This window comes from Anolis carolinensis, unplaced genomic scaffold, assembly GCF_035594765.1.
Source record: "Anolis carolinensis isolate JA03-04 unplaced genomic scaffold, rAnoCar3.1.pri scaffold_7, whole genome shotgun sequence".
Taxonomy (NCBI): domain Eukaryota; kingdom Metazoa; phylum Chordata; class Lepidosauria; order Squamata; family Dactyloidae; genus Anolis; species Anolis carolinensis.
Window position 1 is genome coordinate 28,514,040 of NW_026943818.1, and position 16,963 is coordinate 28,531,002.

At 40.2% G+C, this 16,963-nt stretch overlaps 2 protein-coding genes across 2 annotated transcripts; one reads left to right on the forward strand and one right to left on the reverse strand.

Annotated features, from left to right (window-relative positions):
• On the forward strand, positions 1-5,878 carry haspin (histone H3 associated protein kinase). Its single transcript, XM_062959393.1, has one exon. The coding sequence runs from the start codon at positions 425-427 to the stop codon at positions 4,262-4,264; it is 3,840 nt and encodes a 1,279-aa protein (XP_062815463.1). The 5' UTR covers positions 1-424; the 3' UTR covers positions 4,265-5,878.
• A 3,269-nt stretch (positions 5,879-9,147) lies between these two features.
• On the reverse strand, positions 9,148-14,775 carry chchd2 (coiled-coil-helix-coiled-coil-helix domain containing 2). Its single transcript, XM_062959394.1, has 4 exons — positions 14,525-14,775; positions 11,069-11,318; positions 10,800-10,944; positions 9,148-9,374 (listed from the first exon to the last, which is right to left on the reverse strand). The coding sequence occupies exons 1-4, from the start codon at positions 14,572-14,574 to the stop codon at positions 9,364-9,366; spliced, it is 456 nt and encodes a 151-aa protein (XP_062815464.1). The 5' UTR covers positions 14,575-14,775; the 3' UTR covers positions 9,148-9,363.
• Positions 14,776-16,963: the final 2,188 nt, after the last annotated feature.

The following is a 16,963-nucleotide window of genomic DNA, read 5'->3' on the forward strand; positions in this document are numbered from 1 at the left end:
CAAACTCGAATCCCTTTTCTCTTTAGCCTGATGGTAAGAAAGCAATCCTGATTGGCCTTCGAATGGAACACGGAAGTGGCGGTTAGCAAACTAAAAACCCTTCCCTCTATGGGCTGCTGAGCGGAATTGGGCTTCGAATTGGAACCCGGAATTGGCCTTGGAATGGAACCCGGAAGTGGAGGTTTGAAGACTAGAAACCCTTTTCTCTTTGGACTGGTTTCCAGAAAGGGCCTCCCTGATTGGCCTCGTGAATAGAACCCGGAAGCGGAGGTTAGAATCCTGCCTTCTGATTGGCCCACGTGTTCCCTCCTCGCCCCCTGATTGGCTGTTTGCCGGATTCTCGCGAGAGTTGCCTTTTTTTTCGGTATTGTTTTGAAATGGCGGCGGGCGGTTGAGAGGGCGGCGAGGGCCCGGCGGTTCCCTCATGGAAAGGCCCCGGATGCAGAGGACGTACCCGGGCCGGCGCGGGAAGGCGGGGCGGGCGGGCCGGGCCTGGTTCCCGCCTCCGGCCGGGCGAGGGGAGCGGAGAGGCCTCTTCAGCCCCAGCTCGTCCTCGGGCGGGGCCTCGCTGGAGGACCCGGATGCGCGCCCCCCGGAGAGGAAGCCGAGGAAGAGGAGGCGCCCGCCGAGGAGGAGGGACCCCAAGGAGAACCTCCAGCCGCCCTCGCCGCTGCGCAGGAACGTCACGCTCCGCCGGGGGAGGAGGCCGCCCCCGCCCCTGCTCTGCAGCACCCCGCAAACTCCCCGCAAGGCTCCCCTCGAGGGACCAGGCCCCTGGGACGCCCTCCCCGAGCTCAGCCTCCTGCCCCTCTCCGCCAAGGACCACGAGGACCACCACGGACATGGGGAGCGGCATCCGCACGCTGCAGCGTTGTCGGCACTCCCGAAGGAAGAGGAGGCCTCCCTGGGGACACGCACGGGCCCGCCCGACCTCCGGGCATCGCTCTACCAGGCCACGGAGACACACAACCATCTCTGGAGTGAGGAGGAAGCGTCCCCAAGGCCATGGGAAGACCCCACGGCCCATCCACCACGTCAAAATCCTGATATCATGCAGTCTCCAGATCTCCGGAGTAGGATTAAAGCATCCTCAAGGCAATGGGAAGACCCCACGGCCCATCCACCACGTCAAAATCCAGATATCATGCAGTCTCCAGATCTCCGGAGTAGGATTAAAGCATCCTCAAGGCACCGGGAGGACCAGAGTGATGTCTGGAGTGAGGTGAAAGTGTCCCCAAGGCAATGGGAAGACCCCACGGCCCACCCACCACGTCAAAATCCAGATATTCTGCAGCTTCCAGATCTTCGGAGTAAGGCTAAAGCGTCCTCAAGGCATCGAGAAGACCAGAGTGATGTCTGGAGTGAGGGGAAAGTGTCCCCAAGGCAATGGGAAGACTCCACGGCCCACCCACCACGTCAAAATCCAGTTATCCTGCAGTCTCCAGATCTCTGGAGTAAGGTTAAAGCATCCTCAAGGCACCGGGAGGACCACAGTGATGTCTGGAGTGAGGGGAAAGTGTCATCAAGGCAATGGGAAGACTCCACGGCCCACCCACCACGTCAAAATCCAGATATCCCACAGCCTCCAGATCTTCAGAGTAAGGTTAAAGTGTCCTCAAGGCATCGAGAAGACCAGAGTGACATCTGGAGTGAGGGGAAAGTGTCCTCAAGGCAATGGGAAGACTCCACAGCCCATCCACCACGTCAAAATCCTGATATCCTGGAGACACGCAACGATATCTGGAGTAAGGTTAAAGCGTCCTCAAGGCATCGAGAAGACCAGAGTGAGATCTGGAGTGAGGAGGAAGCATCTCCAAGGCAATGGGAAGACCAGAGTGACATCTGGAGTGAGGGGAAAGCATCTCCAAGGCAATGGGAAGACCAAAGTGACGTCTGGAGTGAGGGGAAAGTGTCCCCAAGGCAATGGGAAGACTCCACGGCCCACCCACCACGTCAAAATCCAGATATCCTGCAGCCTCCAAGGCACCGAGAAGACCAAAGTGATGTCTGGAGTGAGGAGGAAGCGTCCTCAAGGCATCGGGAAGACCAAAACGACATCTGGAGTGAGGAGAAAGCGTCCTCAAGGCCTCAGGAAGACCACAGTGATGTCTGGAGTGAGGAGAAAGCATCTCCAAGGCACCGAGAAGACCAAAGTGAGGGGAAAGTGTCCTCAAGGCACCGAGAAGACCACAGTGACATCTGGAGGGAGGAGGAAGCATCCTTGAGGCATCGTGAAGACCCGCTAGCCCATCCAATGTCTCTACGGCACTCCACGGAGCCACTCAATGACATCTGGAGTGAGGAGAAAGTGTCCTCAAGGCAACGAGAAGGCTCCACGACCAATCTGCCCTCTCGACACCTCTCCACCAAGCCACTTAATGACACCGGGAGCAAGAAGAAAGTGTCCTCGAGGCCCCGGGAAGACCAAAACGAGTCTCCTTCCTTGTCTCAGGATAGTCCAGTCCAAGACCAAACCACGGCGGGGTCACCAAAGGCCGAGACACCCGCTTCCAAGGGAGCTTTCCAGCTGCAGGCCCGATTCTCCGGCGGCAAGCTCGCCCTCTCCGTGCCGAGGGATCGCGCCCCGCTGTCCCAGAAGAGGCGGCGGATGAAGGAGACGTGGACTGAGCTGGGCAACGCTCACTCCGAAGAGCTGGGAGAGGGTGGGATCGACGGGAAGAGCCCTCTTCTCCAGCCCGTTGTGCTGTTAGACCATCAAGCGGTCCCCAATTGGTTGACTAGCCAGTCTTCCCAAAAGCGGGGGGCAGAAGATCCTTTCCGGACCAATCGTCCAGCGGCCCCCGTTTGCAACCCCGGGACGACCGGGCGGAAGGCGTGCATTAGTGGTTTCAGCTCCAAACGGTGGGGTCGCCAAAAGAAACCCAAAGAGCGGCGCAGAAAGAAGAACCGGGTGGAGCGATCCCCGACGAACGGAGTGGACGGCACCGGCGACGACAACCACCTGGGGTCGTCGTTTCTGTCTCCCGAAAACTCCTTCCAGAACTCCGCGTTGTGGCGGCGGCTCCGGGCCACTTTCTCCTTCCACAAGAAAAAGAAAATCCTCTCGCCGGAGAGTTTCAGCGGCAGCATCGTCGGGGCCGACGGCTCCTTCCGGCATCGCGGGGACGACACCCCGCAGACCCCGTTCACCCAAAAACTAGGCTACTCTATCTGCCCGTCCTCCTCCATGGTCCTGCTGTCCGCCTTCTCCTCGTCTCAGTTGATGCCGACGGACGAGGAGAAGGTGTACGGCGAGTGCCAGCAGAAGGGCCCCGTCTCCTTCGAGGAGTGCGTCCCCGTCGGGACGATGCGGACGTGCCGGAAGATCGGAGAAGGCGTCTTCGGGGAAGTCTTCCGGGCCGAGGGCGAGCGGGGCGCTGTGGCCCTGAAGATCATCCCCATCGAGGGCGCCGAGCGGGTCAACGGCGAGCCGCAGAAGACCTTCGGCGAGATCCTTCCGGAGATTATTATTTCCAAGGAGCTCAGCCTCTTGGCAGAGGACGACGAGGAGCCGAACCAGGCGTCGGGCTTCATCCGGCTGCACTCCGTCCACTGCGTGCGGGGTGCCTACCCCGAGCCACTCCTGGACGCCTGGGACGAGTTCCACCGGCTCCGGACCTCCGAGAACGACCGTCCGGACTTCTTCGGCGAGCGGCAGCTCTTCATGGTGCTGGAGTTCGAGGACGGCGGCACTGACTTGGAGAACATGCGCCAGCGGAAGCTGGGCTCGGTGGCCGCCGCGAAGAGCGTCCTGCAGCAAGTGGCGGCCTCGTTGGCCGTGGCGGAGGAGGCCTTGTGCTTCGAGCACCGCGACCTCCACTGGGGGAACGTCCTCATCAAGAACACCGACCGGAAAGAAGTGAGTGTGAGGCTGAAGGGGGAGACGCTCACGTTCCCCACGCACGGCATCCTGGTCAGCATCATCGACTACACCTTCTCCCGGCTCGAGCGGGACGGGCTTACCGTCTACTGCGACCTTTCCACCGACGAGGAGGTCTTCCAAGGCCGTGGGGACTACCAGTTCGACGTCTACCGCCGGATGCGGGAGGAGAACGGCAACGAGTGGGCCGACTACTTCCCGCACAGCAACGTCTTGTGGCTCCACTACTTGGTGGAGAAGCTCTTGACGGAGGTGACTTACAAGAGGAAGCCGACGACGGGCGCGTTGAAGGCGTTGCAGAAGGAACTCAAGGGCTTCTCGGCAGAGGTTCTCGGCTTCCGATCGGCCGGGGATCTGCTGAAGGGGAGCCCATTCTTCCGGTGAACCCAGGTTCTCATGTTATTCATTTTTGGAACGTTGTGTAGTCCCAAGGGCATATACATAACTTTCAATGTGCCGAGAAGAGAGCTTGCCTGCTCTCTTAACGTGTGGACTATCATTGGCGATATCGGAACGTTGTGCAGTCCAAAAGGCATATACAGAACTTTCAATGTGCCGAGAAGAGAGCTTGCCTCCTGTTGTATTGATTTGCATAGTATATAATTTTCTAAACCTTTGAGCCAGTATTGTGTCAGGCGGTTGCGAATGCATAACTATGCACTTGCAGCGGCTATAGGTCTCAACATATGAGTTGATTTCACACCAATCAGGAAGCTTAATGGGTCCTAGCGGACGCTTCCCGACGAGTAAAGTTTGGGAGACTTTGGGATGTTGCGTCGTAAAGGATTCCGCCAATTTTTAGCTCTGTTTTAGATCACAATCCGAGTCGTATGCGTCGGGGATTGTAAATAACCCTCTGTTTTGAAATACAGTAGAGTCTCGGTTATCCGACACCTGGGATAAACTAATTCCTTCAGCAAGTACTATATAGTCTTTAGCCTTTCCTTTCTTAAAGGCTCTAACTATATTCCCTCAAAGAGGCTTCCTTTTGAGACACAGTCCCCTTCTCCGAGACCAACTCCTAAAAAAACTAACTTGGGTTCCAAAACGTGACTAACTTTAGTTCTATTTTTGAGTTGTATGCATTCGGGATTGTAAACATCCCTCGATTTTGAAATATATTTCGATCTACAATGCGAGTCGTACGCATTCGGGGTTGTAAATATCCCTCGATTTTGAAATATATTTTGCAAGGATTTGATTCCCTTTGGCAATACCTTCCGTTGCATTGATTTGGGTTGCGAACGCATAACCGACAGCTATGCGTTCGCAACAACTACAGGTCTCAGGGAACACGAAACTCCCCACTTAGTGACAAACAATTACAGTTGGGTTGCTGTGAGTTTTTTTGACTGTCAATCGTTGAATTGCTGTGAGTTTTTTTTTTTACTGTCTGGCCATGTTCCCTCCTGACATTTCGCCCGTATCTCTTGCAAGAAATCTGAGTTTGTAAGGTTGTTGAAACGTCAGGAGGGAATGCTTCCGGAACATAGCCATACAGCCCGGAAAACTCACAGCAATTCAGCCATTCCGGCTGTGAAAGCCTTCGTCAAGTATTATAATTGATTTAAGCTTGATTGTTCCTAGCAGATGCTTCCGAGCGAATCAGATTCGGGAGGCTCGTGGTCCTAAAGGATTTTGCCAAACTTTAGTTCGGTTGTGCTTTAGATCATTTGCCAAAGAAACATAAAAGGGACAATTAAATTTTAAATCCAATTCTCCCAGTATGTAAACGGTAATTCCTTTGGCAATTACCGTATAGTCTTTAGCCGTTCCTTTCTAAAGGCTCTTAACTATATTCCCTCAAAGAGGCTTCCTTTTCCAAGACCAATTCCTAAAAAAAACTGACTTCCGAAAACAAACGTGTGACTAACTTTTAAATATCCCTCTATGAAAATATATTTTGTAAGGTTTTGTCCCCCCCTGAGTACTGTAAGCTTACAAAATCAGACGTCACCGATGTCGGACGTATATGAATAAAGGTTTATATGATTCCTACGCCTGGGTCTCATCAAAAAAGTGTCAATGGGCTTTTGCTGTTCTATGCCTTTGGGTTGATTCTGGTGTAAAAATATATATTTGCCCAGTCGGCGCAATTTCGAATGCATCAAAGCCATGCCATTTCTCCTACTAGGCCATCATTATTATCTTATTATTATTATCATCATCATTATCCTTATTTTTATCATTATTATTCTCCTACTAGGCCATCTCTAATTTGTTACCATTATTATCATCATTATCATTATTATTTTTTCCTACTAGGTCATCATTATTATCTCTAATTTATTACTATTATTATCATCATTATTATTTTCTCCTACTAGGTCATCAATATTATTATCTCTAATTTGTTACTATGATTATCATCATCATTATCCTTGTTATCATTATTTTCTCCCACTAGGCCATCATTATTATTATCTCTAATTTATTACTATTATTATCATCATTATTATTATCATTATTTTCTACTAGGCCATCATTATTATTATCTCTAATTTATTATTATTATTATTATTGTTATTTTCTCCTACTAGGTCATCATTATTATTATCTCTAATTTGTTACTATTATTATCATCATCATTATCCTTATTATCATTATTTTCTCCTACTAGGTCATCATCATTATTATCTCTGATTTGTTACTATTATTATCATCATTATTATTATCATTAATATTCTCCTACTAGGCCATCGTTATTATTATCTCTAATTTGTTACTATTATTATCATAATCATTATTATCATTATTATTCTCCTACTAGGCCATCGTTATTATTATCTCTAATTACTATTATTATCATAATTCTTATTATTATTATTTTCTCCTACTTGGTCATCAATATTATCTCTAATTTATTACTATTATTATCATCATTATCATTATTTTCTCCTACTAAGCCATCATTATTATTATCTCTAATTTGTTACTATCATCATCATCATCATCATCATTATTATCATTGTTATTATTATCATTATTATTTTCTCCTACTAGGCCATCATTATTATTATCTCTAATTTGTTACTATTATCATCATCATCATTATTATCATTATATTATCATTATTATTTTCTCCTACTAGGTCATCATTATTATTATCTCTAATTTATTACTATTATCATCATTATCATTATTATTATCATTATTTTCTCCTACTAAGCCATCATTATTATTATCTAATTTGTTACTATTGTTATCATCATCATTATTATTATCATTATTATTTTTTCCTACTAGGTCATCATTATTATTATCTCTAATTTATTACTATTATTATTATCATCATCATTATTTTCATTATTATTATCATTATTTTCTCCTAATAGGCCATCATTATTATCTCTAATTTATTACTATTATTATTATTATTATTATTGTTGTTGTTGTTGTTATTTTCACCTACTAGGCCATCATTATTATTGTCTCTAATTTCTGCCTTAAAGTAAACAGCGAAACTAAACACCCAAAACCCATGAAACCTGGCCAAAAAGACATAGCCATCCCCGCTGTGTTTAGACATCAAAAAAACAAGAAAAATAAAGTCCTAATTAGAGGGAGAGAAATAATTGTTTTTATCCAATTGCTGCCAGTTAGAAGGCTAAGCTCCGCCCACTTGATCTCCTAGCAACCCACTCAGCCCAGGGGACAGGCAGAGTTAGGCCTCACTTGGGCCTATTCAACACTGCTGATAAAATACAGATTATCTGATTTGAACTGGATTATATGGCAGTGTAGACTCAAGGCCTTTCCACACAGCTATATTACCCATTTATAACCTTATATTATCTGCTTTGAACTGGATTATCTTGAGTCCACACCGCCATATAATCCATTTTCGTGTGCATTTTATACAGCTGTATAGAAGGGGCCTCATATCATCCAGTTCTAAGCAGATAATATAAGATATATATATATATATATATATATATATATATATATAATATTAATAATAGTTGCATAATACTAGCTGTGCCCGGCCACGCGTTGCTGTGGCAAAGTGGTGGTGGTATCGGTTAAAACTTGTTGTGGAATTTTTATTTGACGTTATTTGTATTTTTTTAAATTAATTTTATGGTCACTTATCTTTTTTATTTATTATATTTTATTATTTTGTTGTATTATTTTTAGTCATTTTGTTATAGTATTTTATTGTATTAATTATTTTAGTGTTTTTTTAATAATTTTTATTGTATTATTTGTATTTATTTTTTTATCATTATTTTATTAACACTGGGCTGAGTGGGTTGCTAGGAGACCAAGTGGGCGGAGCTTAGCCTTCTAACTGGCAGCAATTGGATAAAAACAATTATTCCTCTCCCTCTAATTAGGAATTTATTTTTCTTTTCTTTTTGTTGTATCAACCTAGAGGCATGGATGAGGGGTTGTGATGTCAATTTTCGAGGTTGTGGGGTGTTTACTTTTGTTGTTTTGTCCACTGCCCTGATGCCATCACTCTTTTATATATATAGAAGATTAATAATAGTTGCATAAGATTATATATATAATATTATAATATATAATATTAATAATAATATATAATAATATAATATAATAATATATATTATAAATATACAGTAGCTTCTCACTGATCCAACATAAACACCCTGGCAGAACATTGGATAAGTGGATATGTTGGATTAGGGATAGAAGGGATTAAGGAAAAGTCTATTAAACGTCAAATTAGGTTATGATTTTACAAATTAAACACCAAAACATCATGTTATATAATAAATTTGACAGAAAAAAATAGTTCAATGTATGGTGATGCTATGTAGTAATTACTGTATTTACGAATTTAGCACCAAAACATCACAATGTATTGAAAACATTGACTACAAAAACACTGACGGCGAAAAGGCCGACGGCGTTGGATAATCCAGAACATTGGATAAGCGAATGTTGGATAAGTGAGACTCTAATGTGAAATAATTACTGTGGTAGAATAATACAGAACAATATAATCTCTAAAACCAGGACAGTAAAAAGAAAAGAGCAACACTCTGAAAGCAGGGGAATTGGGAATTTCGGAAAGGAAACAATCAGGGCCAGCTAACACCTCCTGACAAAGGATTCCCCCAGGCAGGAAGCAGCAAGGCCATTCATTGCTATTCCACCTGGCCAACCAAGGATTCCCATAAGCCACAGCAACACGTGGCCAGGCACAGCTAGTAGATTATAGATGGGCAAGACATATTATATATTCAACTTTCATTGTCTTGAATGCCTGAGTCTTGTTCTAAGAAAGAGGCAAGGAGACATTTCTGGAGAGCCACTGAAGTTTTAATTCAAAGCTTTTTGCAACTATGGACTGCGCCGAGTGCGAATTCCCGTCGTCATCTTTCCTGCCGTGGAAAACATCCCTCCTTCGAGATGGGAAAACGGAAACGCAAGATGGCGTTTAGATATTAAAGATTAGACTAAGGACGTGTCTTTTCGTTCACAGAACCGGAACATCAGCAACGAGTGGAAGTTCGTTAAGCTAAACCTACAAATGGAAGGAAGAGAGAGAGAGTGAGAAAGGCCTCGGTCAATATGCCAAAGAGCTACATAGTAAGCAATCATATAACATATATTATATAAACTAGAGATCTTCAAACAACTACTGAATTATTTTTTGGTTAGGGCTTGGAATTCAGTCAGTTAGGAACAGTGTTTTGAAAAGGAAGCCTCTTTGAGGAAATATAGTTAAAGGCCTTCAGGAAAGGAAGAGCTGAGAAATATATTGTGAACTCTATAGTTTTAAGTGTAGATATGACTGCATATTATACAGACCAAAATACTACTGAATTCTATTTCAGTTAGGATTGGAATTCAGTCAGTTAGGAACAGTGTTTTGAAAAGGAAGCCTCTTTGAGGAAATATAGTTAAAGGCCTTCAGGAAAGGAAGAGCTGAGAACTATATTGTGAACTCTATAGTGTTGCTGGCTACTATACAGATATGACTGCATATTATACAGACCAAAATACTACTGAATTCTATTTCAGTTAGGATTGGAATTCAGTCAGTTAGGAACAGCGTTTTGAAAAGGAAGCCTCTTTGAGGAAATATAGTTAAAGGCCTTCAGGAAAGGAAGAGCTGAGAAATATATTGTGAACTCTATAGTTTAAAGTGTAGATATGACTGCATATTATATAGACCAGGGGTCGTCAAACAACTACTGAATTCTTTTTCGGTTAGGGCTTGGAATTCAGTCAGTTTTGCAAAGGAAGCCTCTTTGAGGAAATATAGTTAAAGGCCTTCAGGAAAGGAAGAGCTGAGAACTATATTGTGAACTCTATAGTTTAAAGTGTAGATATGACTGCATATTATATAGACCAGGGGTCTTCAAACAACTACTGAATTATTTTTCGGTTAGGGCTTGGAATTCAGACTGTTGGGAACTGTGTCTTGAAAAGGAAGCCTCTTTGAGGAAATATAGTTAAAGGCCTTCAGGAAAGGAAGAGCTGAGAACTATATTGTGAACTCTATAGTGTTGCTGGCTACTATACAGATATGACTGCATATTATACAGACCAAAATACTACTGAATTCTATTTCAGTTAGGATTGGAATTCAGTCAGTTGGGAACCTTGTTTTGAAAAGGAAGCCTCTTTGAGGAAATATAGTTAAAGGCCTTCAGGAAAGGAAGAGCTGAGAACTATATTGTGAACTCTATAGTTTAAAGTGCTGCTGGCTACTATACAGATATGACTGCATATTATACAAACCAGGGGTCGTCAAACAACTACTGAATTATTTTTTGGTTAGGGTTTGGAATTCCGTCAGGAACAGTGTTTTGAAAAGGAAGCCTCTTTGAGGAAATATAGTTAAAGGCCTTCAGGAAAGGAAGAGCTGAGAACTCTATTGTGAACTCTCTAGCCTAGGGTGTTGCTGGACCATCGAATGGGGCCGAGGCCTGGCTCGACTCACCATTGGCGAAGCGGCACTGCTTGAGGACCTCGCTGAACCCCTCGCAGAGCTTGAGGTCGGCCTGGTTCTGGGCGCACTCCAGGAACTGCTTCATCTCGTACTGGCAAGGGCTGAACTGGGACGACGGGGCCGCCGGCTGGGGCTCCTGGGGAACAAAGAAGACAATCAACCCTGAGGTTGGTGGTTTGGAGCCGGGTGAGCTCCCGCTGTTAGCCCCAGCTTCTTCCAACCTGGGAGTTTCTCGAGTGAAACTCGAGTGAGTCTCTCACCTGGTAGGTGATGTCAGGCCGGGCGGCTTCGGCGCTGCCTCCTCCTCCCCCGAAGCCCCCGGTCATGGCGTGGCCCAAAGTGTGCCCCACGGCCGAGCCCACCGCCACGCCGGCTGCGGTGGTGGCCATCTGGGCCATGAGGCCCGGCTGCCGGGGGGCCGGAGAGGCCACGGCCGAAGGGGGGGCGGCCGCGGGGACGGAAGAGCGGGCGGCCGGCGGAGGGGCCGGGCGCATGGGGGGCGCAGCGCGGCTGCAAAGGCAGAAGAGAATAAGCCATCAGGCCCCAAATCCATATATATATATATATTTATAAATATAAATATAAATAATGTTACTTCCAACTGCATGAGTCTAATAATAATAATAATAATAATAAAAATGTAACAATAATAAAAATAATGTAATAATATTGATATAAAAATAATGTAACAATAATAAAAATAATGTAATAATATTGGTATAATAATAATGTAACAATAATAAAAATAATGTAATAATATTGGTATAATAATAATGTAACAATAATAAAAATAATGTAATAATATTGATATAATAATAATGTCACAATAATAAAAATAATGTAATAATAATGTAACAATAATAAAAATAATGTAATAATATTGATATAATAATGTCACAATAATAAAAATAATGTAATATTGATATAATAATAATGTAACAATAATAAAAATAATGTAATATTGATATAATAATAATGTAACAATAATAAAAATAATGTAATAATATTGATATAATAATAATGTAACAATAATAAAAATAATGTAATAATATTGATATAATAATAATGTAACAATAATAAAAATAATGTAATAATATTGATATAATAATGTCACAATAATAAAAATAATGTAATATTGATATAACAATAATGTCACAATAATAAAAATAATGTAATAATATTGATATAACAATAATGTAACAATAATAAAAATAATGTAATAATATTGATATAATAATGTAACAATAATAAAAATAATGTAATAATATTGATATAATAATGTAACAATAATAAAAATAATGTAATAATATTGATATAATAATAATGTAACAATAATAAAAATAATGTAATAATATTGATATAATAATAATGTAACAATAATAAAAATAATGTAATAATATTGATATAATAATAATGTAATAATAATAATAATAATAGTTATTATTATTATTCATTCTTCCATAAGATAAGACTGTCCAACTCTGATCAAATCCTTATTCTCATCTTCAATGTAAATGTGCTTATGTATCCTTTTAATAATAATAGAGTAAAATAATACAGTAGAGTCTCACTTATCCAACACTCGCTTATCCAATGTTCTGGATTATCCAACGCATTTTTGTAGTCAATGTTTTCAATACATCGTGATATTTTGGTGCTAAATTCGTAAATACAGTAATTGCTACATAGCATTACTGAGTATTGAACTACTTATTCTGTCAAATTTGTTGTTGAACATGATGTTTTGATGCTTCATTTGTAAAATCATAACCTAATTTGATGTTTGATAGGCTTTTCCTTAATCCCTCCTTATTATCCAACATATTCGCTTATACAACGTTCTGCCGGCCCGTTTATGTTGGATAAGTGAGACTCTACTGTACATGTAATAATAATAATAATAATAATAAAAATAAAAACAGGAAAATCATACATGTAATAATAAATAGAGTAGAATAAGAAATGTAATAGTAATAAGAGTGAAATAATAAATGTGTTAATAATAATAATAATAGTAAAACAAATGTAATACGTATATATATTATGTAATATATATTATATAATATTAATAGTGCATAGTACATTATAGGATATCATATATTCATATTATATATATATATTACAAGTAAAGGTAAAGGAAAACCTTTACCTACATTATAATATTAATAGTGCATAGTATATTATAGGATATCATATATTCATATTATATATATTAAATCTATAATATAAATATATAATATTATATTCATATTATATATATACATATATATATATTACAGATAAAGGTAAAGGAAAACGTTTACCTTTACCTACATTATATATTATAATATTAATGGTGCAAAGTATATTATAGGATATCATATATTCATATTATATATATTATATAATATAAATATAATATTATATACATATATATATATATTACAAGTAAAGGTAAAGGAAAACCTTTACCTACATTATATATTATAATATTAATAGTGCATAGTATATTATAGGATATCATATATTCATATTATATATATTACATATATAAATAATATAAATTATATATATATATATATATATATATAAAATATAGTTTATATTATATTATATTCATATTATATATATATTACAGATAAAGGTAAAGGAAAACGTTTACCTTTACCTACATTATATATTATATTAATAGTTTATTCTAGGATATCATATATTAATATTATATATATATATATATATCACACAATATATATATATATATATATATATATATATATATATATATATAATATTAATATATTGTATCCTATAATATACTATGCACTTAATATTATAATATATAATGTAGGTAAAGGTATATATATATTTATATATATACCTTTACCTACATTGTATATTATAATATTAATAGTGCATAGTATATTATAGGATATCATATATTCAAATTATATATATATATATTACACATATTATATATATATATGTATTCATATATTGTATCCTATAATATACTATGCCCTATTAATATTATAATATATTCTGTAGGTAAAGGTATATATATATTTATATATATACCTTTACCTACATTGTATATTATAATATTAATAGTGCATAGTATATTATAGGATATCATATATTACACACACACACACATATATATATATATTCATATATTGTATCCTATAATATACTATGCACTATTAATATTATAATATATACTGTAGGTAAAGGTATATATATATTTATATATATACCTTTACCTACATTATATATTATAATATTAATAGTGCATAGTATATTATAGGATATAATATATTCAAATTACATATATATATATATTACACATATTATATATATATATATATATATATTCATATATTGTATCCTATAATATTCTATGCACTGTTAATATTATAATATATAATGTAGGTAAAGTATATATATATTTATATATATACCTTTACCTACATTATATATTATAATATTAATAGTGCATAGCATATTATAGGATATCATATATTAATATTATATATATTATATTAATATTATATTTATATATTATATAATATTCTCTATCACGTGATATTGTAATATATGGTAATTTAATATTGCAATATGATACCAGATAGTATTATATGTCCTTCTTAGTCCCCAACCTAGGGATTGTTTTCCTCAGGCAGCCTGACGGACTACAAATCCCATCATCCCCTGCGCCCAGGACTTTCTTCCCCGCTCACCTGGCCGGGGGCGCCATCCGGGAGGTCCGGCTCCTGCTTCCCCTCGGCATGATTAATCAATTAATCAATCAATCAATTTATTAATCGCTGCGGCCTTCTTCTCCTGTCACCACCGCGACGTCCTTTCTGGATTTTTCCTTCCTGTTTCCGGCGGCCGATGAGCGCCCGACTTCCGGTCTCCTCGCTTCAAGGTCGAAAACGCTTCTGCGCATGCGCATCCACTGTGACTCTTCTTTCCCCCGGTCTCCTCGCTTCAAGGTTGAAAACGCTTCTGCGCATGCGCACCCACTCTTCTTTCCCCTTCTAAGCAGTCGTGTTCGCCTCTACGCATGCGCGGAGGAGGAAGCGGCGTCGAACTGCGCACGCGCACAATTCTGCCCTGTCACAATGGGCGGGGCAGTTTGAGAGGTTTCGAAGCAACCGGGTCGCGCTGCTGGCAGGGCGCATGCGCAGAACTTTCCTGTCACTGTGGGCGGAGCCAGTCACTTTTAAAAAAAAACAGCGAGACCGAAAGAGGAGCGAGTGAGGTTTCGGCTGCGCATGCGCAATCCCAGCGAGGCGAGAGCGAGCGATGCTCATCTGCGCATGCGCAGTCCCAGCGAGGCGATAGCGAGCGAGGCATCTGCGCATGCGCAGTCCCAGCGAGGCGATAGCGAGCGAGGCATCTGCGCATGCGCAGTCCCAGCGAGGCGCTAGCGAGCGATGCTCATCTGCGCATGCGCAATCCCAGCGAGGCGATAGCGAGCGATGCTCAATCTGCGCATGCGCAATCCCAGCGAGGCGATAGCGAGCGATGCTCATCTGCGCATGCGCAATCCCAGCGAGGCGATAGCGAGCGATGCTCATCTGCGCATGCGCAGTCCCAGCGAGGCGATAGCGAGCGATGCTCATCTGCGCATGCGCAATCCCAGCGAGGCGATAGCGAGCGAGGCATCTTCGCATATGCGCAGTCCCAGCGAGGCGAGGCTCACGTGCGCATGCGCACAACACTTTCCCGCTCTTTTTCCTCCCCTCAGAGAGACTCGGCGTCCATTTTGTTTTACCTCAGCAAATGGAATGATTATTATTGTTAGTTCGAATATTAATTTTGAGGGAAAAGTGGGATATAAATAATAATAATAGTATGTTTGATAATTGAGTAGAATATTTCAGACTTGAGGGTTTAAGAGAGAAGATATACATTATTATTATTATAGGAGTAGACTTCTTCCTTATCCTGTGTTGTAGTTACTATTCATTTCTGTGTATTCTTATTACAGTATTTTTCGTTTGAACATTAATTTTGCGGGAAAAGTGGGATATAAATAATAATAATAGTGTTTGATAATTGAGTAGAATATTTCAGACTTGAGGGTTTAAGAGAATATATACATTATTATTATTATTATTATTATTATTATTAGAGTAGACTTCTTCCTTATCCTGTGCTGTAGTTATCATTCATTTCTGTGTATTCTTATTACAGTATTGTTAGTTCGAACATTAATTTTGCGGGAAATGTGGGATATAAATAATAATAATAATAATAATAGTGTGTTTGATAATTGAGTACAATATTTCAGACTTGAGGGTTTAAAAGAGAATATATACATTATTATTATTATTATTGTTATCCTGTGCTGTAGTTATCATTCATGTGTGTGTGCATGTGTATAAATAGTATATACGATGTATATTGGGTTGCTGTGAGTTTTCGGTCCTGCATGGCCATGTTCCAGTAGCATTCTCTCCTGGCATTTCTCCTGCATCTGTGGCTAATGGCATCTTCAGAGGTCTGTTGACGGTGAGACACACACATACATACAGTATATATACCTTTATATGAAAAAACTCTACAATCTGGACAGTAAATAAAGAACAACTCTCTGAAAATAAGGGGAACAATCAGGGCCAGCTAACACCTCCCAACAAAGGATTCCCCCGGGAGGAAACAACCACGCTTTGAAGCTGCAAACCCATTCAATGCTAATCAAGGTGGGCAATTACAACGTTCATACCTGCCTCCACAAATGCAGCTAGTATAATATAAATATAAATTATTATTATTATACTTATGTTATGTTAATATATAATAAAGATCTTTGGACCATGTTGTCGTTTATGAAGCAAGTGACCAGGCACAGCTAGTATAATATAAATATAAATTATTATTATTATATTTATGTTAATATATAATAAGGGTCCTTGGACCATAATAAAATGTCGTTTATGAAGCAAGTGGCCAGGCACAGCTAGTATAATATACATATAAATTATTATTATTATATTTATGTTATGTTAATATATAATAAGGGTCCTTGGACCATAAGAAAATGTCATTTATTAAGCAAGTGGCCAGGCACAGCTAGTATAAATATAAATTATTATTATTATTATTATATTTATGTTTATATATAAGGGTCTTTGGATCATAATAAAATGTTGTCGTTTATGAAGCAA